The 21703-nt window shown below is 38.6% G+C and overlaps 6 protein-coding genes across 11 annotated transcripts; 3 read left to right on the top strand and 3 right to left on the bottom strand.

Moving 5' to 3' along the window:
• The first annotated feature begins 3489 nt into the window (after positions 1–3489).
• LOC106418292 (ADP-ribosylation factor 2-B) lies at positions 3490–5301 on the top strand. 4 transcript variants are annotated; one of them, XM_048761307.1, is made up of 7 exons: positions 3658–3723; positions 3803–4014; positions 4134–4295; positions 4377–4447; positions 4562–4681; positions 4777–4895; positions 4971–5301. In XM_048761307.1, the coding sequence occupies exons 3-7, from the start codon at positions 4148–4150 to the stop codon at positions 5056–5058; spliced, it is 546 nt and encodes a 181-aa protein (XP_048617264.1). In that variant the 5' UTR covers positions 3658–3723; positions 3803–4014; positions 4134–4147; the 3' UTR covers positions 5059–5301. The 4 variants fall into 4 exon arrangements, with proteins under 4 accessions (XP_013714414.2, XP_048617264.1, XP_048617265.1 ...); XM_048761308.1 differs by having other exon boundaries at positions 3681–3723; positions 3803–3850; XM_013858960.3 differs by lacking the exon at positions 3803–4014 and having other exon boundaries at positions 3490–3723.
• A 95-nt stretch (positions 5302–5396) lies between these two features.
• LOC125574929 lies at positions 5397–7423 on the bottom strand. Of its 2 annotated transcripts, none has more exons than XM_048761306.1 (6): positions 7173–7423; positions 6681–6818; positions 6438–6581; positions 6230–6352; positions 6018–6161; positions 5397–5946 (listed from the first exon to the last, which is right to left on the bottom strand). In XM_048761306.1, exons 2-6 carry the CDS (start codon positions 6795–6797, stop codon positions 5518–5520), a joined length of 957 nt encoding a protein of 318 aa, XP_048617263.1. In that variant the 5' UTR covers positions 6798–6818; positions 7173–7423; the 3' UTR covers positions 5397–5517. The 2 variants fall into 2 exon arrangements, with proteins under 2 accessions (XP_048617263.1, XP_048617262.1); XM_048761305.1 differs by having other exon boundaries at positions 7061–7407.
• A 1848-nt stretch (positions 7424–9271) lies between these two features.
• LOC106416705 (transcriptional corepressor SEUSS) lies at positions 9272–10296 on the top strand. Its single transcript, XM_013857624.3, has one exon. The coding sequence runs from the start codon at positions 9498–9500 to the stop codon at positions 10014–10016; it is 519 nt and encodes a 172-aa protein (XP_013713078.1). The 5' UTR covers positions 9272–9497; the 3' UTR covers positions 10017–10296.
• Positions 10297–10531: 235 nt separating this feature from the next.
• LOC106416704 (proline-rich receptor-like protein kinase PERK13) lies at positions 10532–13975 on the bottom strand. Its single transcript, XM_013857623.3, has 8 exons — positions 12741–13975; positions 12161–12643; positions 12002–12088; positions 11843–11913; positions 11663–11739; positions 11338–11485; positions 11091–11252; positions 10532–10850 (listed from the first exon to the last, which is right to left on the bottom strand). Exons 1-8 carry the CDS (start codon positions 13669–13671, stop codon positions 10593–10595), a joined length of 2217 nt encoding a protein of 738 aa, XP_013713077.2. The 5' UTR covers positions 13672–13975; the 3' UTR covers positions 10532–10592.
• Positions 13976–15046: 1071 nt separating this feature from the next.
• On the top strand, positions 15047–16873 carry LOC106418529 (probable inactive poly [ADP-ribose] polymerase SRO3). Its single transcript, XM_013859254.3, has 5 exons — positions 15047–15549; positions 15636–15874; positions 15987–16123; positions 16205–16318; positions 16536–16873. The coding sequence occupies exons 1-4, from the start codon at positions 15110–15112 to the stop codon at positions 16304–16306; spliced, it is 918 nt and encodes a 305-aa protein (XP_013714708.2). The 5' UTR covers positions 15047–15109; the 3' UTR covers positions 16307–16318; positions 16536–16873.
• On the bottom strand, positions 16807–20485 carry LOC106418527 (serine/threonine-protein kinase BLUS1-like). Of its 2 annotated transcripts, none has more exons than XM_022710140.2 (19): positions 20205–20485; positions 19912–20082; positions 19544–19798; positions 19357–19481; positions 19199–19243; positions 19035–19116; positions 18901–18969; positions 18634–18804; positions 18509–18565; positions 18356–18433; positions 18182–18295; positions 18030–18112; positions 17793–17931; positions 17591–17701; positions 17456–17498; positions 17329–17369; positions 17190–17248; positions 17054–17105; positions 16807–16972 (listed from the first exon to the last, which is right to left on the bottom strand). In XM_022710140.2, the coding sequence occupies exons 2-19, from the start codon at positions 20077–20079 to the stop codon at positions 16919–16921; spliced, it is 1746 nt and encodes a 581-aa protein (XP_022565861.2). In that variant the 5' UTR covers positions 20080–20082; positions 20205–20485; the 3' UTR covers positions 16807–16918. The 2 variants fall into 2 exon arrangements, with proteins under 2 accessions (XP_022565861.2, XP_013714705.2); XM_013859251.3 differs by having other exon boundaries at positions 18365–18433; positions 20205–20483.
• Between the last annotated feature and the right edge of the window lie 1218 nt (positions 20486–21703).

The following is a 21703-nucleotide window of genomic DNA, read 5'->3' as shown; positions in this document are numbered from 1 at the left end:
CATGTTGAAACCAGATATAGTAATTTGCCGTGAAACCTCTATTTATTAAATGCTTCCAAACATTTTCACGGTTTGCCAGTTTCGAATTGTTGCATTTCCGACAAGGACAGAACATCTTACCACTTTCTTGGGCGAGCGGTGTTGAATCTGCTTGATGCATAAATGTCTCCAGACCCGCAAGGTATTCTTTCGTCACTCTCCCGTTAGCATCTCTATGCATATACATCCACTTCCGCAACTCGTAAATATTCCCGGAGCCAGCCATTTTTTTTTCTTTCACGTTTTTTGTTGTTGGTGTGTTTAAAATGATGTTTAAACATCCATATTTATAGGAAAATTCGAATCTGGTAGTTGTAATTTTGCTATGAATTTACGACGAAAATTAATTAGGTGGGCAAAAAAAACGTGTAACACCTATAAAGTTGGTGGATTCAAAAATTTCCTCGCTAAATACACGTAAACTATTCCCTCGTAAATACCACGCAAAGTTTACGTCGCTAAATACACGTAAACTATTCCCTCGTAAATACCACGCAAAGTTTACGTCGTATTTATGAGGAAATAGTTTTTCCTCGTAAAATACTCGTAAAGTTACATCCACTTTACGACGAAATATTTTTGTCGTTACATTACGAGGAAATAACGATGACTTTAGTTTTTCACGTAAATTCGTCGTAAACTCGACGCAAATTTACGAGGATTGTTTTTCCTCGTTAATTTTCGTCGTTAACCATGTGTTTTCTTGTAGTGTATATTAGGTTCTTCATCTCCATCATGAGCTACGAATGCATCAGCTACCATATCATGAACCCTATCATAATCTACCATCTCCTCCTGCTGGTAACTATGTTCATTATGCAAATGATGATCAACCGGTTCTTTTTCCTGAAAATTGCTATTACTACTACTAGCTTCATTCTGATCATAATTAAAACCTTCTCCATGTTGAAACCAGATATAGTAATTTGCCGTGAAACCTCTATTTATTAAATGCTTCCAAACATTTTCACGGTTTGCCAGTTTCGAATTGTTGCATTTCCAACAAGGACAGAACATCTTACCACTTTCTTGGGCGAGCGGTGTTGAATCTGCTTGATGCATAAATGTCTCCAGACCCGCAAGGTATTCTTTCGTCACTCTCCCGTTAGCATCTCTATGCATATACATCCACTTCCGCAACTCGTAAATATTCCCGGAGCCAGCCATTTTTTTTTCTTTCACGTTTTTTGTTGTTGGTGTGTTTAAAATGATGTTTAAACATCCATATTTATAGGAAAATTCGAATCTGGTAGTTGTAATTTTGCTATGAATTTACGACGAAAATTAATTAGGTGGGCAAAAAAAACGTGTAACACCTATAAAGTTGGTGGATTCAAAAATTTCCTCGCTAAATACACGTAAACTATTCCCTCGTAAATACCACGCAAAGTTTACGTCGCTAAATACACGTAAACTATTCCCTCGTAAATACCACGCAAAGTTTACGTCGTATTTACGAGGAAATAGTTTTTCCTCGTAAAATACTCGTAAAGTTACATCCACTTTACGACGAAATATTTTTGTCGTTACGTTACGAGGAAATAACGATGACTTTAGTTTTTCACGTAAATTCGTCGTAAACTCGACGCAAATTTACGAGGATTGTTTTTCCTCGTTAATTTTCGTCGTTAACCATGTGTTTTCTTGTAGTGGGCAAAGAGGGGATCGAAAACTCCACATTCAGGCAAGGACACCTTCGGAGAGGGTCGTCCTCAAAACCCAACCTTTAGACATCAACCAGCGAGAAGGGAAGCTACAACGATCGCCGAAGCACGTCATGGGGTTGGCTCTCGACCTATAGAAAGAGGTTCTCTGTGACAAGCCTCGAGACCACATGTCACTCAAATCTGAGCTGAGAAGAGAAGCTCTAAACAAACCTTGAAACGAGCTGAGGAAGAAGGCGATTGGAGCGAGACGGAGAGGCTAGGACAGCGTTGGCAGCGACGCGACGCACAATCCCGACGAGACTCGGGTCTCGAATCTGACCCAGATCCGAGCACAATCGGAGTATCCAAGTCAAATCAAGGCCCCAGAGAGACCCACAACTCGTCGCTTCTCGCCGGAGCTCCAGAGAAGCCAAGGACTCTCGTGGATTCTGTAAGATCTCGAAGAGAAATCCAGAGCATCCGAGCAAGGAGAAGAGAAAAGGCAGGGACCGCAAAGGGTAGAGGCTAGAACGAGAACTCGAAATCGTTGTCCCACGGTGACCGGAGACGGAACGTCACCAGCCACCGCGAGAAGCAGGGGAATCTGGCGGTGGTTCTAGGGTTTTTGTCGTTGGGGAGGAGAGACTCTCGAGAGAATAGTGCAAATGAACATTTGTGTACTGCTATAAAATTCAGGGTATTAGTTCTCCGAGGAAAAGAACTATCAGAAATAGATACATGAGATTTAAATTGGGCTCTAGACTTTTGCCCGAAAATATAACTAGTTATATTAAATTCGTTTCATCACTACAAAATTCATATATTTTAGTTTAACCAAAAACTATATTAATCTAAACCAGAAATTGTACTAAACGCAATAAAAAAAACTGAATGTAAATCAAACCGAATTCAATTTACTTACGATTCTATGACATAACCGAAAATGCTTTTCTTTTTCCATTTAGTTTTTATTGATGACATTAGAAAGATACACAAGCCCTGTTCGGCACACAGTCGCGGCTACTAGCGTCAACGTCAAAATTTAAAGTGTGCATCTGAAAAGAAAGTTCCAGAGTTTGGACACAGCGATCATTTCAAGCTTTAGATTAGACATGATTTGGAACGCTGGAATTAACAGCATCATCGTTTTCAAAAAAATTCAGTCAACAACCAATCGCTAGCGTCCAAACTCCAACATCGTTGCCGGAAATGTGAAGTCGGTTGCCGTTGTTACTGTGCTTTTTTGTTTTCTGGTCGCTTGATGCAGCGTCTTCGTCCCAAACAGGGCTATAGCTGGAACACTAAACCAACGGATCACTTAAACATTTTCGGAAGCAAAACACAAGGGAATCCAAAACCCAAGTAGATAGGTTTCACACCTGCAACTAAAACTAGGACTAGACATAATATCTACATCCAAAAACTCAATTTGGAACCAATCCGCAAATCAAAATACCAAGTTTAATTAGACCATGTCTAAATATTCCAAAACTATTATTTTCAAAATCTGTAACCAAAACTGAAACCGATCCGTACCGAGAACCAAATGAGTATTATATATACTTATTTATTATAATTATACTTATAATAATAATAATATCTAAATTAAATATATTAGTTATTTTGGGTATTTATGGACATAAATGAATGTTTCGGATACATGATTCCCAAATCAAATTGAATCAATGGTTAACCAATTCTAACCATATTTATTAAGTTGAACGAAAAAGATAACTAAAAAAGAATAAATTGATAATGACATGGCAACTTCATATTTTGGTAGCAGCCATCGCTGACGTATCTATCAGCTTTTGATTAGCTAGACAGCATGAGCCCGTGACGCGAAGACAAAAACAGCTGCACTCGGTCAAGGAAGATTCGAAGGAAGGGGTACTTACGTAACTTTACGTTATTTTTCTCGTTAATCGGCGTGAAAAGCGACGTACAAGCCGGTACCCTTAAAAATTAAATCATCCCACTGATTCTTGTCGTCGCGCATTTAGCGTTTCTCTTAAGCTTCTCTCTCTCTCTCTCAGAGGTACACTTTCCTGATCTGGATCTGTGCTTTCTTTCGCCTTCGCGATTCTTAGACTATTCTGTTTTTTCTTTTTGCGTAGATCTCTGTATGTTATTTGCTGCGGATTCATTTTAATGGTTTGCGAATTGTGAGGATTGATGATTCTCATGATCTATGGATAATGCGATTAGATTTTGATTTATTCTGATACGATCAGTGTGGATCTGTAATCATTTCTGAGTTCTTCTCGTCGTAATTGTTTCTTGAGAGCTGATTTCGTTACGAGAGATCATGCAGATTTCAATTTAGCCTGTGTGTGTTGGATCTACCTGATCTCGTTACCTTTTAATCATTTCGATGTTGATCAGGTTCTTAGAGAATGTGGATGAGGCTTTAATCTCTCTTTCTCCTTCGTTGTGGTTTATATGCAGTTTAAAAGGACAAGATGGGGTTGAGTTTCGCGAAGCTGTTTAGCAGGCTCTTTGCAAAGAAGGAGATGAGGATTCTGATGGTTGGTCTTGATGCTGCTGGTAAGACCACCATTCTCTACAAGCTCAAGCTCGGTGAGATTGTCACCACCATCCCCACTATTGGTAATGCTTCTTCTCACCTCAACAATTGCTTGTTTCTGGTTTTTCAACTGGGTATTGAACTCTAGATTCTATCTTTTGCAGGTTTCAATGTGGAAACTGTGGAGTACAAGAACATCAGTTTCACTGTGTGGGATGTCGGGGGTCAAGACAAGGTCTGATCTCCAGTTATCTGATGATTGTTCGTGTATCTTCTGTAGCTGTAGAACGTAAATCTCTCTGCTATGTTGAAGAATTTTCTTAACCGAACTTTTTGATTTGGTTCTCAGATCCGTCCCTTGTGGAGGCACTACTTCCAGAACACTCAGGGTCTGATCTTTGTCGTGGACAGCAACGACAGAGACAGAGTTGTTGAGGCTAGAGATGAACTTCACAGGATGCTCAATGAGGTCCATATCTCCTTACGCAGAGTGATTTGTTGTGTAATATTCCGAAAGTCATATACTTACCAACTATGTTGTCGATATTTTTTTTTTTTTGGCAGGATGAGCTGCGTGATGCTGTGTTGCTTGTGTTTGCTAACAAGCAAGATCTTCCAAACGCGATGAACGCCGCTGAAATCACGGATAAGCTTGGCCTTCACTCCCTGCGTCAGCGTCACTGGTAAATAAACCTATCCTAACAATTCTCTGAAAATTAAAACCTTTCTTTTGTTTTTAAATTTATGTCAATCGACAGGTACATTCAGAGCACATGCGCCACTTCAGGTGAAGGACTGTACGAAGGTCTGGACTGGCTGTCCAACAACATCGCTGGCAAGGCGTAATGAAGTAAAACAGCATCGCATCGGGATGATTCTTCCTGCCGTATGTTGGTAAAGTTTCTGGATGCAAGAGAAAGATTATAAATATTATTTGAACCTTTTTGCTACTGGCTATTATATGAATGTTCTGATTGTGCAAGTATAGATGTGTACCTAAAAACCTTATGAGCCCCTTTAAATAGTTTTCGTGCATTTTGATTTGTTCAAACCTTGGATTGATGATTGAATGTTATTGCTTTCTTGTTACATTATGTACTTCATTTGCAAGCGTGAGCATAATAAGATAAATTCTTTAGTACATACTGAATATTTCTTGTCATTCGTAGTTCGTAGAGTGGCTGTAGAAAAATTTCAACATTCTCCATTAGTGCAAGCGTATACGTATCTGATCCCAAAAGTCATGAACATTTCTATGACCAACCAAAATCATGGACTGGGTTACAGTTTTCCTTAAGAACTGAATCAGCACAAATCTTTTCGACGTCTCCTTGATGTTCTTCTGTGTGCAGCCCATCTCTCCTTTATATCTCCGGGATTCACAATCTGCTGCTCATCCAGCGAGTGACTATCATCCGTTTCGCCGGTTGCCAAACGTTTGCGGATCTTAGCGGTCTCAGCCAACAAGTCATGGATGAGCATCTCTGTTGTCTTGGCCGTGATGCCTCTAAGATACCAAGAAATGGGAGGCGGTGGAACAATCGCCGGCTGTATTAGCTGGTCAAGCGTCACTTTTGATCCGACCCTCCCTTTACCTCCAGTGCACTGCTCATACTCCTCCAGTGTTTTCGGTTTCAGACGATCGCACATATGCTCGTCCACAAACAAAGGCTTAACTTTCCAGTTTCCTTCGAATCTCTTCATGAACCCGCTCTTCACTTGCTTGAATTTCATCTGCAAACACATTTCCTTTTCACAAACCATTCAAGAAAAAGACTCAAAGACTTTTTGTTTAGTGGTCTTACCGAGTGATCTGCTCGGTTTTGATCAACCAAGACATGAACTGAGATCGTTCCAGACCACCAGAGAAATCTCCACAAAGCAGCTTGTTCTACTTCCACCACTTGCCTCAATCCTTCATCCACCACTACTTTCCGCGACAGAACCTCCTGTAAATGTGATCACAGTCAGGCTGGAGCATAACCTCTAATGGAGGAAGAAGGTAAGATAGAAGTACCTTGATATTCTTGAAGACCCTTCTGTTGTCAGGATCAATCACAATGTTGTAGACTGCATCAGGGGGTAAACCAACGTTCACCTCAGCTTTGAGATTGCAAAGCGACCCTTTTGGAATACTCACCTGCCAAGATTAAATTATCTCTGTCATATAACAAGATTCTCTCACTAGCGCTGAAAAGAACCGGCTAGTGAAGTCTATTGATCACCTTAACGACTGGTGGTTGATCAGCCCACGAAGGGTTTCCTCTCCAACTATCTAGCTGCTTCTCCAGGTCCATTTGTATGGAGTTAGATGAGATTTCATTATCTTGCCTCCCATGCTTATCAGCGGTCAAATTCTTCAGCTGGGACTGTGACAAAGAGCGCAAAAAAGCTTCTTTTTTGTCAGCACCTTGAACGATAAACAACATCACAGGACATTGAAAGCATGTGTGAAACCAAATTATAACCTTAACACGGGCTTGGAGCTTCTGAGAGAGTCCAACGAATCTAGAGAATGCAGGATCAAAAACACTTGAGACAATATTTCTCTTGGTGTCTGAACCAGCATTGTTAGCCTTTCCCATTTATGTCTTGAATATAAGGCACTGGAACAATCAAAAGTTTATCATCATGGGACATGGCTAGAAAAAATCAACTTTGATCGTCAGAACCAACAATAGCACAGACAGAACAGAACATGAGCTCAAGCCAATTCGGACATTAAAAAAAAAACATGAACAAAGAACAGAACATCCTCTTGAGGATGAATAAGTTAATCACGCAATCAAAGTAAAGCTGACGAATTAATATTTTATCTTAATTATAGTAAAAGCAACTTTTATTTTACCCACGACGACGAAGCACTTGACAATCCGTAAAATCACTATCAGATCTGAAGGAGAGAATCAATCTATGAGAGCATTAGACTGAGTTTTTTTGTTTCCTCCGACAATCCTCACCGAGATCGAGAGGATACAGGTCGCGTGATCTTCCCAACAGCGATCGACAAAGCGTAAAAAAAAAGAACAAGCTTCTTCTAGTGGTCCAGTCGTATGGAAGCTTTATGTTTGGTGTTTGGGTCACACAAACCACCATGTGATACACATGGACGAAGAAGATTGCGATGCGACGGTCCTAGAGTGGCAAACCTTGCAGACAAAAGAGACCAGACCATTGAGGAACACGATTGCCACGTGTCGTTTTCTAGCTGGGCTTATCGCGAGAAAAAAAGAAGGTAACGTTGAAAATCTCGCCACGGTGTGACGAACTGCGTGCCGTTTTGCGAATACGTCATCAATGATGAGACTCCTTTGCTCATTCTCTATTTTTCTTTATTTTTAACACCACTTTTCTTATCGAGAAATTCTTTTTGACAATAGTTATTTTTAATTTTTTGTCACAAAAATAGTCATCAATAAAAAAAATAACCAAAATAAGTTTTATTAAAATGACAAAAATGTATTTTTATCCTATGGTTAACTAATTTAGACTTATGATTTAGAGTTAAAGGGTGGGATTTTAGGATAAGATTTCAAATTTTTTTAAAAAATAAATAAATATTAAAAATTTCAAAATAAAAAAAAACTATTTTGATCATTTTATTTTTTGAAAATTATTTTTGTGACAAAAATTTTTTTAAAAAAAACTATTTGAGAGAATTGTCTTTTCTTATTTCATCGACTTGGACCAAGTTCTTTCTTCCATTTTCTCAAGAAGGTGTTCATTAATCTAAAGCATTATTAGTTTGTGTATATGCTTAATGTAGAGACTACAGAGTTAAACCGTATAGAAAGGGAAATAAAATTTACAAAACACATAAAATCTCTAATAAATTTTCAATAACAATTCATATTGGTAAAGAATAAAGAAATTCAACAATAACTATTAAAGATGTATGCCGTTTCGGCGAAAACATCATCACTGAGTAGTGATGGCTCCTTTGCTCTATGCATATGGTGAACGAAATTACTTTACTTTTGGACATAACTTATCTTATTTCACTAACTTGGACCAAATTGTTTTTTCATTTTCTCAAAAAAGTATTAATGATTCAGAAACATTATATTGGCTTCTTTTTGTATATGCTCAATGTACAGAACAAATATTAAGCAAAGAAGGGAAACAAAAGTAAAAGTAGACAATTTATCTGACAAAAATTCAGTAACAAACAAAATGTTCCTGCTAGTGAATAACTAGAATGAGATAATAAGTCCAGCTGCGTAAGTGACCCATTACAATGAGTCCTTACATGGATTTGGTCCATCAAGAAATTTTGGACTTATCTGCAGTTATCATGCAAGGAATATTTTTCTTTCTTTGTAAAAATAGAACAGCAAAAAAAGAATCAAAATTCAAAATCTAAAGGTGATCACATTAGGCCATTGTGATTGATAAGAATATGACATTGTGAACGCTTCAACTTTCAACATTATCTGAGGAAGAAAAGGACATTCAAGGAGACAAAAAGTTTGAAAATAATATGAAAAAGGAAAAGATGAAAACAGATATTTGCGTGAAAGAACTCAAAATGTGTTTTACACTAATCCCTATGTTGAATACATTCCAATTACATCCTCTCTTGTGGAACCCCACTCTAAACCTACAAAACTAAAGTAAATAAATGCTATTAGACATCCACAAGAAAAGTGACCTCTTAATACTAAAGTAGACTTGATGGTGTAAAGTATTTTATGCAAGATTAGTGGATCCATATTCCTCTTTTATTTGAAAATAAAAAAAAATCTGATGATTTCACTCCTGATATTGAGGCCAACTTTATAAAAATCAAAAATTATTTTGGTAAAGAATACACAAGATACATACAAGCACTAGGGGATTGAAAATTTGAGACTGAAAAATAGTGAAAGAGGTGATGATTGGTAAAGCAGCATGCCCACTCATCGTATCTTTATTTGATATCTTTATTGGAAACAATGAGTTGTGCGTTTCATCTAAAAAATACTTAACCAAATTCTCACTTTCTCTTCTTACAAAGCAATCAGAAATTGTTCGAAAGTGCTTCTCTTTAAATAAATTCACATTGTTGATGACAAACAATAAAAAACAAACCCACATTACTTTTTTATTAAAGCAATATGTAACTTTATTTCAAGAAGAAAGACCATGCCTTGCATAAACTTTATTTATGGAGAATGATGTTAGTACTATTAATACATTGGCCACATTTCAGATGGAAATGACATAAATTGTAGTGCTCTTCAACATCACCGAGCTCCCAAAATCTCACAATCAAAACCAAGCCCACCAACAACAACAACAAAAAAATGGAAGACCAACAACAGCAGCAGCCACAGCAGCAGCAGCAACAACAACAACAGTTCCAGCAACCTCTGGTTGTGTATCCATCTTCTTCTTCTTCAACACCTTCCTCTTATGCGCCACCTTCGTCATCTGGTTCAAGTGGCTCATTTGGTACAGCTTTCATAGTTATAGCTGCCATCCTTATCTTAGCAGCACTGGCTTGTGTGTTTGGAAGGATATGCAACCGCGGTCGCAAAGAACACAAAAACAAAAACAAACCCTCAAAGCATGAGAAGCCCTCGTCAAAGAAGAGCCGTGAGATCAGACCTGTGGAACGTGAGCCAAGAGAGAGAGGTGATGATTTGGAGTTTGGGTTTGATATAAAGCGTCCTGGTCCAATGAGCAAACCTTCTGGTCCTATGAGCAAACCATCTGGTCGAAACGGAGGAGACATTGAGTTTGGGTTTGATAACAAGAGAGGAGGAGGAGGAGGAAAGAAAGGACCACCTCCAGCTGTTAAACATGGAGTAAGGTTCCAGTGACCGGCTAAATGGAGGTTGGCTTCAGACACGGTGGTTCGGGCTTCAAGCACCGGTCAGGGAGAATGATCTAAATAAGACAAGAGACTTACTCAAGCTTGTTTAGTTTTATCCTTTTCTTATTTTTTTCTGTTTGTAGTGTTTCTTGTTTTGGGTCTATTGGTTTTGTTTCATATAAGTATGGAACTTTGGATATTAAGTTATATATGAAATCAAGATGATAAGTAACATATAGCAGGGTCTGTAAAAGATGTTACATATCAGAAGATGAAATTCTTCATTATCCTCATCACACTTAAACAAAATTCTGAAACCAAACACAGATAAACAAAAAGCAAACAAGATTCAAATCACACTCATTCAGAACTTCTATGAGTTCTTTTTCTTTCTTTTTCTTTTTGCTTTTTCTTGTTCTAACCCTATTATAAGTTTTTTTTGAGGCAAATGGCCATTATGGAGCAAAACCAAAAGGTGGCTATGCAAGAAAATGCACCTCACACAAAAATACAAAGAGCATTAATGATGTTCAGAGAGCTCAAGCATGAGTGAAGAGGTATAATAACTTCACCTATGTTTCAATCAGAACTGCCTGTTATTGAAGTTTCGGTTCTCAGATTCGTTCCTCGTGAACTCAGTAGAAGCTCCATAGGATCCTCTACTGGAGCTTCGGACAGAGTAGTCTCCTGAATCTGAGCTGTCATCAAAACCAAACGCCATTTTCCTGAACTTCATGGCGTCTGAGTTATACTGACCAGAGTCATTAGAACTGGTTTGTCCCACTTTGCTTCCGTTGCTGATGTCTCCCATGTCTCCTTCACTGTCCAGTGCTCTCACAACCTTATTCAAACCAAGTTTTGTTTCAGAAGATAAGTTTTCAAGCTTGACCAACTAAGATGTACATTGTAGCTATGTAGGTGAAATTTGATTAGTCAATATTATTGCTACTAATATGGATTTTCAGAGTTAACTAATAAGAGAGTGAGTCATAGTCATATTAAGTTTCTCCATTTTATGGATTTGAATAGAGTTTATGTCTATTCATAAGGTGGTTACTAGAAAGTGTAATAAGAAAGTTACCTGAGCCATGCGTGGACGTTTAGGACCGGAATGCCTAATACATGCAGAAGCCGTTTCAATCATTCTAAAAACTTCATTTTCAACGTAATGATTTTGGAGCCGTCTATCAACCAAATCGCTGAAATCGCCAGTCTCAATGGCTTTGTGAAGCAGCGGACGAGCCTGTGAGTTTATGGATTATGTCTTTTTAAGTAACTATAGACAACCATATACAACAGGAGTGTTTGCAGACTAGTATTTTACTTACCCATTCGACCAAACTCTCTTCTCCTAGAGGCTGGTACTGGTCGACTGGTTTGCGTCCAGTTACAAGCTCTAAGAGAACAACCCCAAATGAGAAAACATCTGATCTATCCGTCAGTTTCCCGCTTTGTGCATATTCTGGTGCCAAGTACCTGAAAAACAAAACGCAATAATTTAGAGGCTTATGTACTTTTCAATAACTTAAATATTTTGGCAAGAAAACATTTCAGACTTATAACATCTCTATGTAAACAAACTAGTTCATCATTGTCAGTTCTAGAAGTTAAAACAACTAATACTAGAAAAACCTTTTCTACTCATATGCTTACCCAAATGTTCCCATAACGCGAGTTGATACATGGGTTTGTGTTGAATCATTGAGCTTGGCAAGTCCAAAGTCAGCAACCTAAACACCGAAAAATCAGAGAAGAACACATCAAGTCTCATAACTATAAATTTATAGCCAAACAGCAAAAGGTTTTGAAAAAAAGGATGATTGTCTTTATTGCCTGAGCTTCAAAGTCATCGTCCAGCAGGATATTTGCTGACTTTATGTCCCTGTGAATGATTTTTGGGTGACCTGCAAAACAAAACATACAGATATATTCAGATTCCCTATATGATTATGAAAGGCCTAAGTATTGCCTTCACACGCATAAAGAACTTACAGTCTTCGTGCAAATACGCCAATCCTTTGGCAGAACCTATAGCGATTCGGACTCTCTTAGCCCATTCTAGGACTGGCCTTCCCTTCCCTGTCAAGAAATAAAACCCATGTAAGTTTCTAAAACCATGTCACCTAAGACAAGGGATAAATGAATCCTCACCATGCAAATGATGCTCCAGTGTCTGGTTAGGAACATACTCATAGATAAGCAACCTCTCAACATCCGAAATGCAGTAGCCAACCAGAGAAACCAAATGACGATGGTGAACACGGCTAATGATCTCAACCTCTGCTTTGAACTCACGGTCACCTTGTCCACTACCAACCTTAAGCTGCTTCACAGCAACTAGTTTTCCGTCGTGCAGTTTACCTTTATATACACAACCAAACCCACCTTCACCGAGAATGTTTCGCTGAGCGAATCCTTCGGTTATGTCCATTAGCTCTTCATAAGTGAAATGCGTTTGGCCACTTCCCATCACGGCTGAATCAGGTGGGTAACCTCTTTGGCTACCTCTTTGGCTACCAAAGCTGGTTCTGGTGTTGTCGGACTGTTGTTGTGTGTTGTAAGACTGTTGTTGTGTGTTGTAACCGCCAGGAACAGAGTATCCCTTTGTTGTGTTCTGTCCGTGTAACAAACCATCTATACATGGTTTTTAAAAAGGGTTAAAGATTTGTGTTTTTTTAAGACAGAACATGAAGATGAGAGATTGATCAGGATTTTTTTATTTTTTTGTTACCTGATTGGATGGAGAAGTTTGGAGGAGGCAAGTATTGTGAGTCACTGTAAGCATCAACGTTTCTCTTTTTCTTTCTTCTGACAAAGAACAAGACGGCGACCACGGCGATGATTGCAAATCCGGCTACTGCCATACCAGCCATAGTCTTCCCTTGATAGCCATTGTCATTGCTGTTTGGAGGCGGCGGCGGGAAGCTGGAGACTCCGGTAGAGGGAGATTTGAGAGGTCCGCCTGCAGCGGCGGACTTGGGTGGGAGTGCGTGAGGTGCTTTGAGCGGTGGCGGCGCGTTTGGAGGAGATTTGGTTGGTGCTGAAGGAGATTTGGTGGGTACTCCAGGAGGTGGTGGTGGTGATTTTTTCTTCTTCTTGGGTGCTGCCTTCGGTGAAGATGCTGGAGGAGGAGAAGATTTTTCTGAAGGCGGAGAAGACGATTTCTCCGGAGGAGGAGGAGACGACTTCTCTGAAGGCGGAGGAGATGATTTCTCCGGAGGTGGCGGAGGAGGAGAGCTGTCTTCTTCATTCGGCGGAGGCGGTGGTGATTCAGATTCCTCGGGCGGAGGTGGAGGAGAGGTAGTGGGCTTCGGTGGTGGTGAACCCGAGTCTACCGGTGTGGGGTCAGCTGGAGGTGGAGCATCCGGGGGAGGAGGGGGTGGGGAATCAGGCGGTGGAGGCGGGGGCTCGGACACCGGAGGAGGAGTCGCCGGCGGTGGAGATGATGAATCGGGCGGCGGAGTTGAATCAGCCGGTGGACTAGGAGGTGGTGCTGAATTAGCTGGTGGAGGAGCAGAACCACCGGTGGAGTTATCAGGCGGAGGAGTAGGAGGTGGTGCTGAATCAGCTGGCGGAGGAGCAGAAGCACCGGTGGAGTTATCCGGCGGCGAACCGGAATCGGCGGAAGGTGCTGGTGGGGAAGAACTCGGCGAGTCAGACATTTGATTCCTCTTCCTCTTCTGTTTCTTCCCCAGAAACAACACTCAAAAACCAGAAAGTCACTAGTGAAAACCGATCAACTTGATAAAAAAAGAACTCAAGAGATTACAATTGAATTATATTACTGTCTTCAACTGGAAACAACTAATTAAAAAATCTGAAACAGAAGACTCAAATTAACTAATTATTTTTTTCTAGTTAAGGTTTATAAAGCGAGGACCTGGACATAAGCTGGACAGAGAGAGGAGATATGCGTTCCATTACAGAAGTATGTCAAATGCAAATTAAAAAAAAGAAAACATGATAATGGAGGTCCTCTCTCTCTCTGTCCTTGTTTCGTTTTCCCGGGAAAATATAAAAAAGAATATCGGAGGTAAGAGGTCGCCATGATCGTTCTTATTTTTGAATTTTTAAGTGACTGAGAGTTGGAGTCACGTCGTGTACCGTTTGATCCGAGACGACGACTCTCTTTTTTCTTTACTATTTGTTTCTCCCCTAGAATTCATACCCGCGCAAATTTAACGGATTCTCTTTTAAATCTTTTCCAACCCGACTCGTGTAACCCGTTTTAATTCTTCCACGTCGGATTGCTAGGAGAGAGGGAAGAGATGACGTGTTTCGCTATTTCTAAGATACGAGTTATTAGAAAGTCATGGATCAGATTTTCAAAGCCCATAACTTTGTTGAGCCCATATTTCAAAACCGATAGAAAAATCTAGTCCGTTTTTCATCACTCATAATATTATGAGGTTTTAAACTGCTTGATTTTATAATTAATTTTTAAAAATTAAATCAGTGAATATTTTCTTCGTTAGAATTATATTTTCAGTTATTAAAACTTCAGAAATATGTAATGGAGTAGGGAAGATTCTGTAATGCATAATTTATCTACATTTAGTTTCATTTCATACATAAATATTTTTAGTCACCCTTGTCATAAAGAAAAGTAAGAGATTCCGTACATTTGATCGCCATATACGGTAACCGACATTGAAATATGTACACGCAGTACATGTATTGTATTTGCCTATTTGGTTTAGATTCAACTCATGCATTTTGTATTCCCATATGTATTTCAATCAATTTTAATTTTTGTACCCATCAAAACAAAACAAAAAACAACTGTAACAATGAGTTAACTCACAGGTGACGCCAATCAACTTATGATATAGCTTGCTCATCCACTAAAACAATATTACATCAATTCCAAAATCATTTTTTAATCGTCACGCAAATATCATGAAAACGTTGTTTGGTAGTCCATTTTGGGAAAAAGGGTAAAACGGTAATTGATGTATGATATGAAAGTGGGAAAAAGGAGTTTGCTTGTTCTCCAAGCCTTGTTGCTTTTCAACGTCACACTGTATTCACCTTAAAACCGCCATTACACTTTCCTCTTTCCCAAGAAAAAATCAAACCATCTCGCTCTCTCTGCGATTGATGATGATGGCGGCGCAAGTGGAGATCGTGGACAACGGCGAGATCATCGATTCACTCTCCCCTCACACCTCCGGAGACTACTCATCAACGATTCTTCTCCGCGAGGAAAACCACGAATACGACGTCGTCAAGAACTGTTTCCTCTCCGGGATGGGTCACCACGCCGCCGAAACCACCGTCGTCTCCGTGCGCAAAACCTCCGCGCAGAGAATCACAGCCAAGGCGAAGCTCGCCGCGTCAAACGTCTTCGCGGAGGCTATGAAGAGGAAGAACGGCGGAGACGCCAACGTGAGGTACGGATGGTACTCGGGTTCCAAGGAAGAGATCGAACGCATCGTTTCGTACGGGTTTAGCAGCAGCGAGGTCGAGAAGGACGAGAAGGACGATCGATCTCACGGCGTTGGAGTCCATTTTCTTCATCATACATGCTCTCTCGCTGCGTAAGTTTTCCTGTTTAGGGTTTTATAGTTTACTTGCTGAGGAAGCAATCTTGTAACCGTGAGTTTTTTTTTTCTCTCTTTTTCAGGGCTGTACTTGGTGAAGCTGACGAGGAAGGGATACAACGTCTTCTCTTGTGCCGTTTGATACTTGGCAAACCTGAGAGAATCATATCTGGATCTAAGCAATCGTACCCAAGCTCGAGTGGGTATGATTGTGGTGTGGATAATCTCGAGAATCCGAGGAAGTATGTGATATGGAGCTGTAACATGAACTCTTACATCTTCCCGAGTCATGTCGTGAGCTTCAAGTCTCCTACGCTAAGAGGTATATAATACATTACAAAACTTATTTCTTCTATACATATTATGTCATTTAAGAGTGTTTTGTGTTAAAAAAAAAATGTAGTGCAAGAGTGAAATGTTTTGTAATCTTTCAGGTCTTATTAGAGGTGGTGGTGGTTTGGGGAGAGCGAGGTCTCCATGTGTTAGCTTCCCAATACTCATGTCTATACTTTCAAAGTCACTGGACCGTCCAAGAATGAACGTGATCCTGACAACTTATGTTGATTTTCGGGTATGATGATGAGTGATATCATTTTGACTGTATGGAATGTGGTTCAGTTTGATCTTTCTTTTCTTTTTTGGGTCTTGTCAGAAAGGGAAGGTGAGGAGAGAGCAACTGATTAGGAAGATGAGGGAAGTGGTTGGGGACGAACTTCTTTTGGATATAATCAAGAACCATAGAAATTCAGACTAGTATTTTGATCAGGTACGTAAGTTTCATAATCAGACGACCAATAATAATATTTACCCTTTTTTTTTCTTGCGTCAATATATCTAAAAGTACAAATGTTTTCTTATGGACCAAGGTCTTTTACTTTTCTTGGAGAATACGTATAGATTAAGTCAACAAGATTGCTAAAGGATGCTATTACTTTCATTAATTCCGTAGAAAAATAGTGACCCATTTTTTGTTATCTTGGCAGAGGTACTGACGTCAAAGATATGCCAGATTAGGCCAAAGTTAAAGCAAAGCAGGACTTGATGATGGTGCATAATAATGGAGTAGGTTGAAAAAGAAGATGCAGGTTTTAGACAATAGTATATATAGAATATATGATATGTTAGTTAGTGTGTGTTTATGGGTTTAACCAATCGGATCTTACGTACAAAAACACTTTAAATAGACTTTGTTAAATAGTCCAATCAGATTACCTTCTCTTGCTTGTGGATTTCTAATTTGATTGGAGGAATGAATATGGGATTCACAGCAACTGTGATTCTACGGAATTTGATATATAATAACAATTAAATAATGAATACATACAAAAATAATAATTATTATCATCATGTCGGAAGAGACAAAAGCTCAAGGAAGGCTGTTGCTGGTGCTACTAGTTAGAGATCTGATCTGTCCTTCTAGCTGCAGATGGACAGAAAATTTTTAGTTTATATATTATTTGGTCTCTAAAATCAGTTTTTTTTTTTTTTTTATCTTTTGTACCTGATCATTTATTTCTTTTCTTCTCTTCACTTCCTCTACAAGAATCCCAACACTGAAAACTCATAAAACACCTTATCTCAACTTTACTAATCATATCTTAATTAATAAAAGGAAAGAAGTTAAGTTCATTCATTACCTTTTCTCCAAGAAATCAACCTGAGATTGTAGTTCTCTCTCCCTTGATGATGTATATATCTGTTAAGTATCAATGCTCTTAGTTTTCTTGTTTCTAAGTATACATAAGATATACACATAAGACAAGAAACAGAACATACCTGCACACCTTGGGTTGTTTTAGAGATTGGATTTTCAGTTTCTGTACAAGTAAAGACTAAGGTCATCAAAACTTATTGTAAGAAAGACTGAAACAGAGCAGACCATGCTACAAATGAGAGACATTACCGGCAGTTGGATCAAAAAATCTAATTAATCTAATGAATTTCTCCTGCAAGGAAAAAAAATATGTGAAACGCTCAGAAGTTAGGAGAGTAAATATCTATAAAGAAGCATTTGGATATACATAGGACACACACACACCCTCTGAATGCCATTCTGAACCAAGAGACTCTGTAACAGTGGGAGTATCTCAGTAGCTGTGCAAGACGCGCTGTTCACATGACTAACTGTGTAGCCGTTCTTTGGTTTCTCCTGATAAAGTAAATATTGTCATGTCAGATTCTTTGGTTCCACAATCTCAAGACTTCATGAAAGTTGATATTCAAAGCATATATTAAATTACCTGCTCACTTCCTTCTGTTCCCACTTGCTTGGTATCCGCTAATGGTTCTTTTGGTTGATGTGGCTCTTCAAGAGCGAGGGACTCTGCAGTTCTTTCACTACGTGCTTTTCTTTCCTCAGAAAATGTACCAACTTTATATCTGCGTCCAACATTTCCATTTCAAACTATGTGACTCTTGCAGTATAATTAATGCGTCCAAAACTGATGTATAGAGAAGAGAAATGTTGTAGAGAGTACTCTATAGCTGGAAGGAACTTGCGATGAAAGGAAGGTAGTACTGCACCGTATGTTAGACTATTACTCGAACTCATCATCAGATCCTGAAAATTTTGATAATGCCAAGAAGATGTTTAGCTGCAATACAGAGATTTGCTACAAAAGCGACTTGCCTTATCAGAGATCTTGAACATGTCCAAAGACATAGTCTTTGACCTTTGCATCATTGGCTTTCTTTTTGGTACTTCATCCCCAACCTCGGAACTGCACATTTCACTATCTGGATTCTGGTAACAGAAACATTAATGAAAGCATTGAGATTAAAAGTATACTATTGAGACCACGACCTTACTTACAAGTGATGCCTGCTTCCTCAAGTCTTCCAGATCAAAGTTCCAAGCACTGATTCCTCTCATATACTCATGCTGCAAGAAAGTAACACAGCCTTCAAAATAAAAAAAGACCGCAAAGATAAATTGTATATGGATTTATCTATGTACCTGAGATAACTGTTCTTTGTCACCATTTATGCCTTTAAACAATTCAGCTTCTGCCTCCTATAAAGACAAACATAAAGAGATGTTGCACAGCAGCTTCAATCACATCTAAGTTCTTATCAACTTACCTTGAGCTTTTTGAAACGATCACCAAGTGGAAAAAGACCATGGAGAATCTTACGGGAGAGATAATCTGTAGACCGAGCATGTTTGAAGAAGGGGTGTTTCAGAAGCTTTGCTGAGGTTGGACGCTTTTTTGGATCTTTTACTAAACATGCTGCGATTAACTCTCTAAACGACTGTTGGAGAATATGATACAGAGTGTCCCTCTCTCAGTGAAAATACAAATGTAATCTACTCATTGCATATTGTTACATCATCAAAATCACATTTACCTTTGAGAACTTCTTATCTCTCTCATAGTCAAGGCGAGGAGGAGCGTTTTGTAAGGTCATTAGCAGCACCTGAAATATAACTAAGAGATTAGAGAGCCAAAGAGCAGAGACTTTAATAGAGTAAGGACACTGACCTTCATAGGTGGATATTTGGAAAACGGGGCATGACCATGAGCAAGCTCTAGTGCAGTTATGCCAAACGACCAAATGTCCGCTCTAGTTAACAGAAAAAATGAATTAAGTTTAATGCTTATTCACGCTTGTGATTGCTGTTAAGATAGAGTAGAAAAACATTTACTTGAAATCATATCCGTCTACTTGCTGCATAACCTCGGGTGCCATCCTTTCAGAACCCAAAAGATTCCATTAGCTTAATTAAAACATTAATAAAAAGCTTCGTTTTTTTTTGATCAAAACATAATAAAAAGCTTATTGTAAGAGAATCTAAGCACACACCAGCAAGGAGTTCCAACGAACGTGTTCCTTGTACGCATCCTTTCACCGCTATCAAACATGCACGCCGAAACTCCAAAGTCTCCAAGCTTAACCACACCTCTTGAGTGAACCAGAATGTTCCCAGCCTAGAACAAAACATTTAGATGGCAAAACTAATGATCTCTATCAAACACAAACATTGACTTACCTTAACATCTCTGTGGATGTGTCCTTGTCTATGGAGATAAACAAGAGCCTTGAGCACTTCTCTAAGCAAAGTAGCGATGATAGGCTGCTCCAGACCTTCTGGATAAACAGACTTCATGAGGTGAAAGCATGACCCACCAGACATGTACGGCATCACAATCCACAAGCTGTTACGGTCGATGAAAGAGCAATGCGCTTTCAACAGGTTCGGATGGTCGATTAAACTCATAATGTGGACTTCCTTGCGTATCGTGTCCTGCATTAACAAGACCAAAAAAAAAAAATTACATTTAAAAAAAAAAGAAAATGTTACTTTTTTATATGTTAAAAAAAAACAATTTAAAAAAAAAAGAGGTGGAGATAACAAACCAAATCGTTTCTGCATTTTTCAAGATCCATGATCTTAATGGCGACATTCTCGTTAAGAGCAATGCACCTGGCTCTGTACACGGTGGCGCTAACACCTTCGCCTACCTCTTCGAACAGCTCGTAGTCCTTAGCGTAGAGAGGGAACCTCTTGGTAGATGTACCAGCCATTCTCTAATTCATGCACAACATCAAAAAGGATAATAAACCTTTAATTCTTCTCTCACAAGAATCAAAACTTTATTAACCGAAGTGACGAAATGTAGCGGGAAAAAAAAGACAAAACTTCAAGGAACCTGTGTTGTTGTTGTTGTTGTTGTTCAGACAAGAGGTTGAGTTAGAGATTAACGTTTTGAGTTGAGAGGAGGAGAAACAAGTAGAAGAAGGAGAGGAGAGGATCTCGTGATGATGATCATGTGAAAAGTAAAAGATTCGAATCTAATGAGAGAAAAAGAAGGCCTTAGGGAGTTGCCAATGTAAATGAAGTTCTTGAAGGATATAATCAAATCCCAAGTTTATTTCTTCTTTTTGACCAGACAACAACAACACAGCCTTGATTTAGTATTAGATCCTATCCGATTTTCAATTGGATCCTCTCTTTCGTCCTCTTTTGTTTTTTTTTTATTCCTTTTCAGGAAATTATTATATAAAATACCCATTTGTTTTTTAATGTACTACAAAAATAGCGATTCTATTTATTCTTTAAGATTAGAACATGTTGTGTATATAAAAATATTTAAATTGAGTTATCTTTTTTTCCGAAAATGGTTTATATTAATCAATAATTTTAATACAACATTTGTTTGGATCTTGGAGTATTAAATGACAATATTTAAAGGAATAGTATTTCGTTGTCAAAATAAAAGGAATAGCATCCTTCTTACAACTTTTGTTTTAAACAATGTGTATAAATACAGAAACCAACACATGTATATGTTTTTCTTTCACATGGAGGAACTTTGTTGGCTTGCTTAGTTCTATAAATGCTAGGTCGAAGCGTGTATAAGAAAACATACTCCTTGTACTTTACAAATAGTATAATTTTGGGAATTGTAAATCTAAATGTTCATTATTAATTCGAGATTAAATCAATAAGGAAATTCTTAAGAAATTGCACCCATAAGAATGACATAAGTTATGCGTCAGGGAGATTTTAGGCTATATGTAATTTAGTAAAAGTTTTTATATTTTTTTTTTACAAATTTGAAGGTTTATGTTTATGTAAACTATTTATTAAATTTGACTCAGAACCGGTTATGGACCTTATGGTTATGGCAGCGTGAAGGTAAACAAGCTTTTCATCTCTGACATAGGCATATGTCCAACTCCACAGTGAAGTAATAAACTCATGTAATACTGATTAGGCTAGTGCATGAGCATCCAAATGATGGTGTGTATATACTTTATATACGCTCTCATACTCAAGCATATAAAGTCAATGAATTCCGTTGACAGAAACAAAGTCAATGATCTCTTAGATCCTTTTTGAGCTACTACAAGTAGATTATTAAGGGTCAAACTCTAAAGTTCTAAACAGAAAAGAGGAAAAGTTGGAATCAGCGGTACATTAAAAACAAGATAATAAGAAGATTAATTGGTAGAAGATGCTGTGATCTTTCATCTGGAAGAGAACGGACATAACAAATGCGTGGACCGTAAAAAATCCAAAGAGAACGGACTTCCCGAAAACATGTTAGCATTTGCGGCGGCTTTTGGGTATCAAAGTGTCACTTGTTTCATTCCAACCAAATCCAAACAAAACAACTTGTTGTACACCATTGTCGGGTTAGAGCAT

The sequence above is a fragment of the Brassica napus genome, chromosome C6 (assembly GCF_020379485.1).
Source record: "Brassica napus cultivar Da-Ae chromosome C6, Da-Ae, whole genome shotgun sequence".
NCBI classification, from domain to species: domain Eukaryota; kingdom Viridiplantae; phylum Streptophyta; class Magnoliopsida; order Brassicales; family Brassicaceae; genus Brassica; species Brassica napus.
This window is presented reverse-complemented; position numbering and strand designations above follow the sequence as displayed.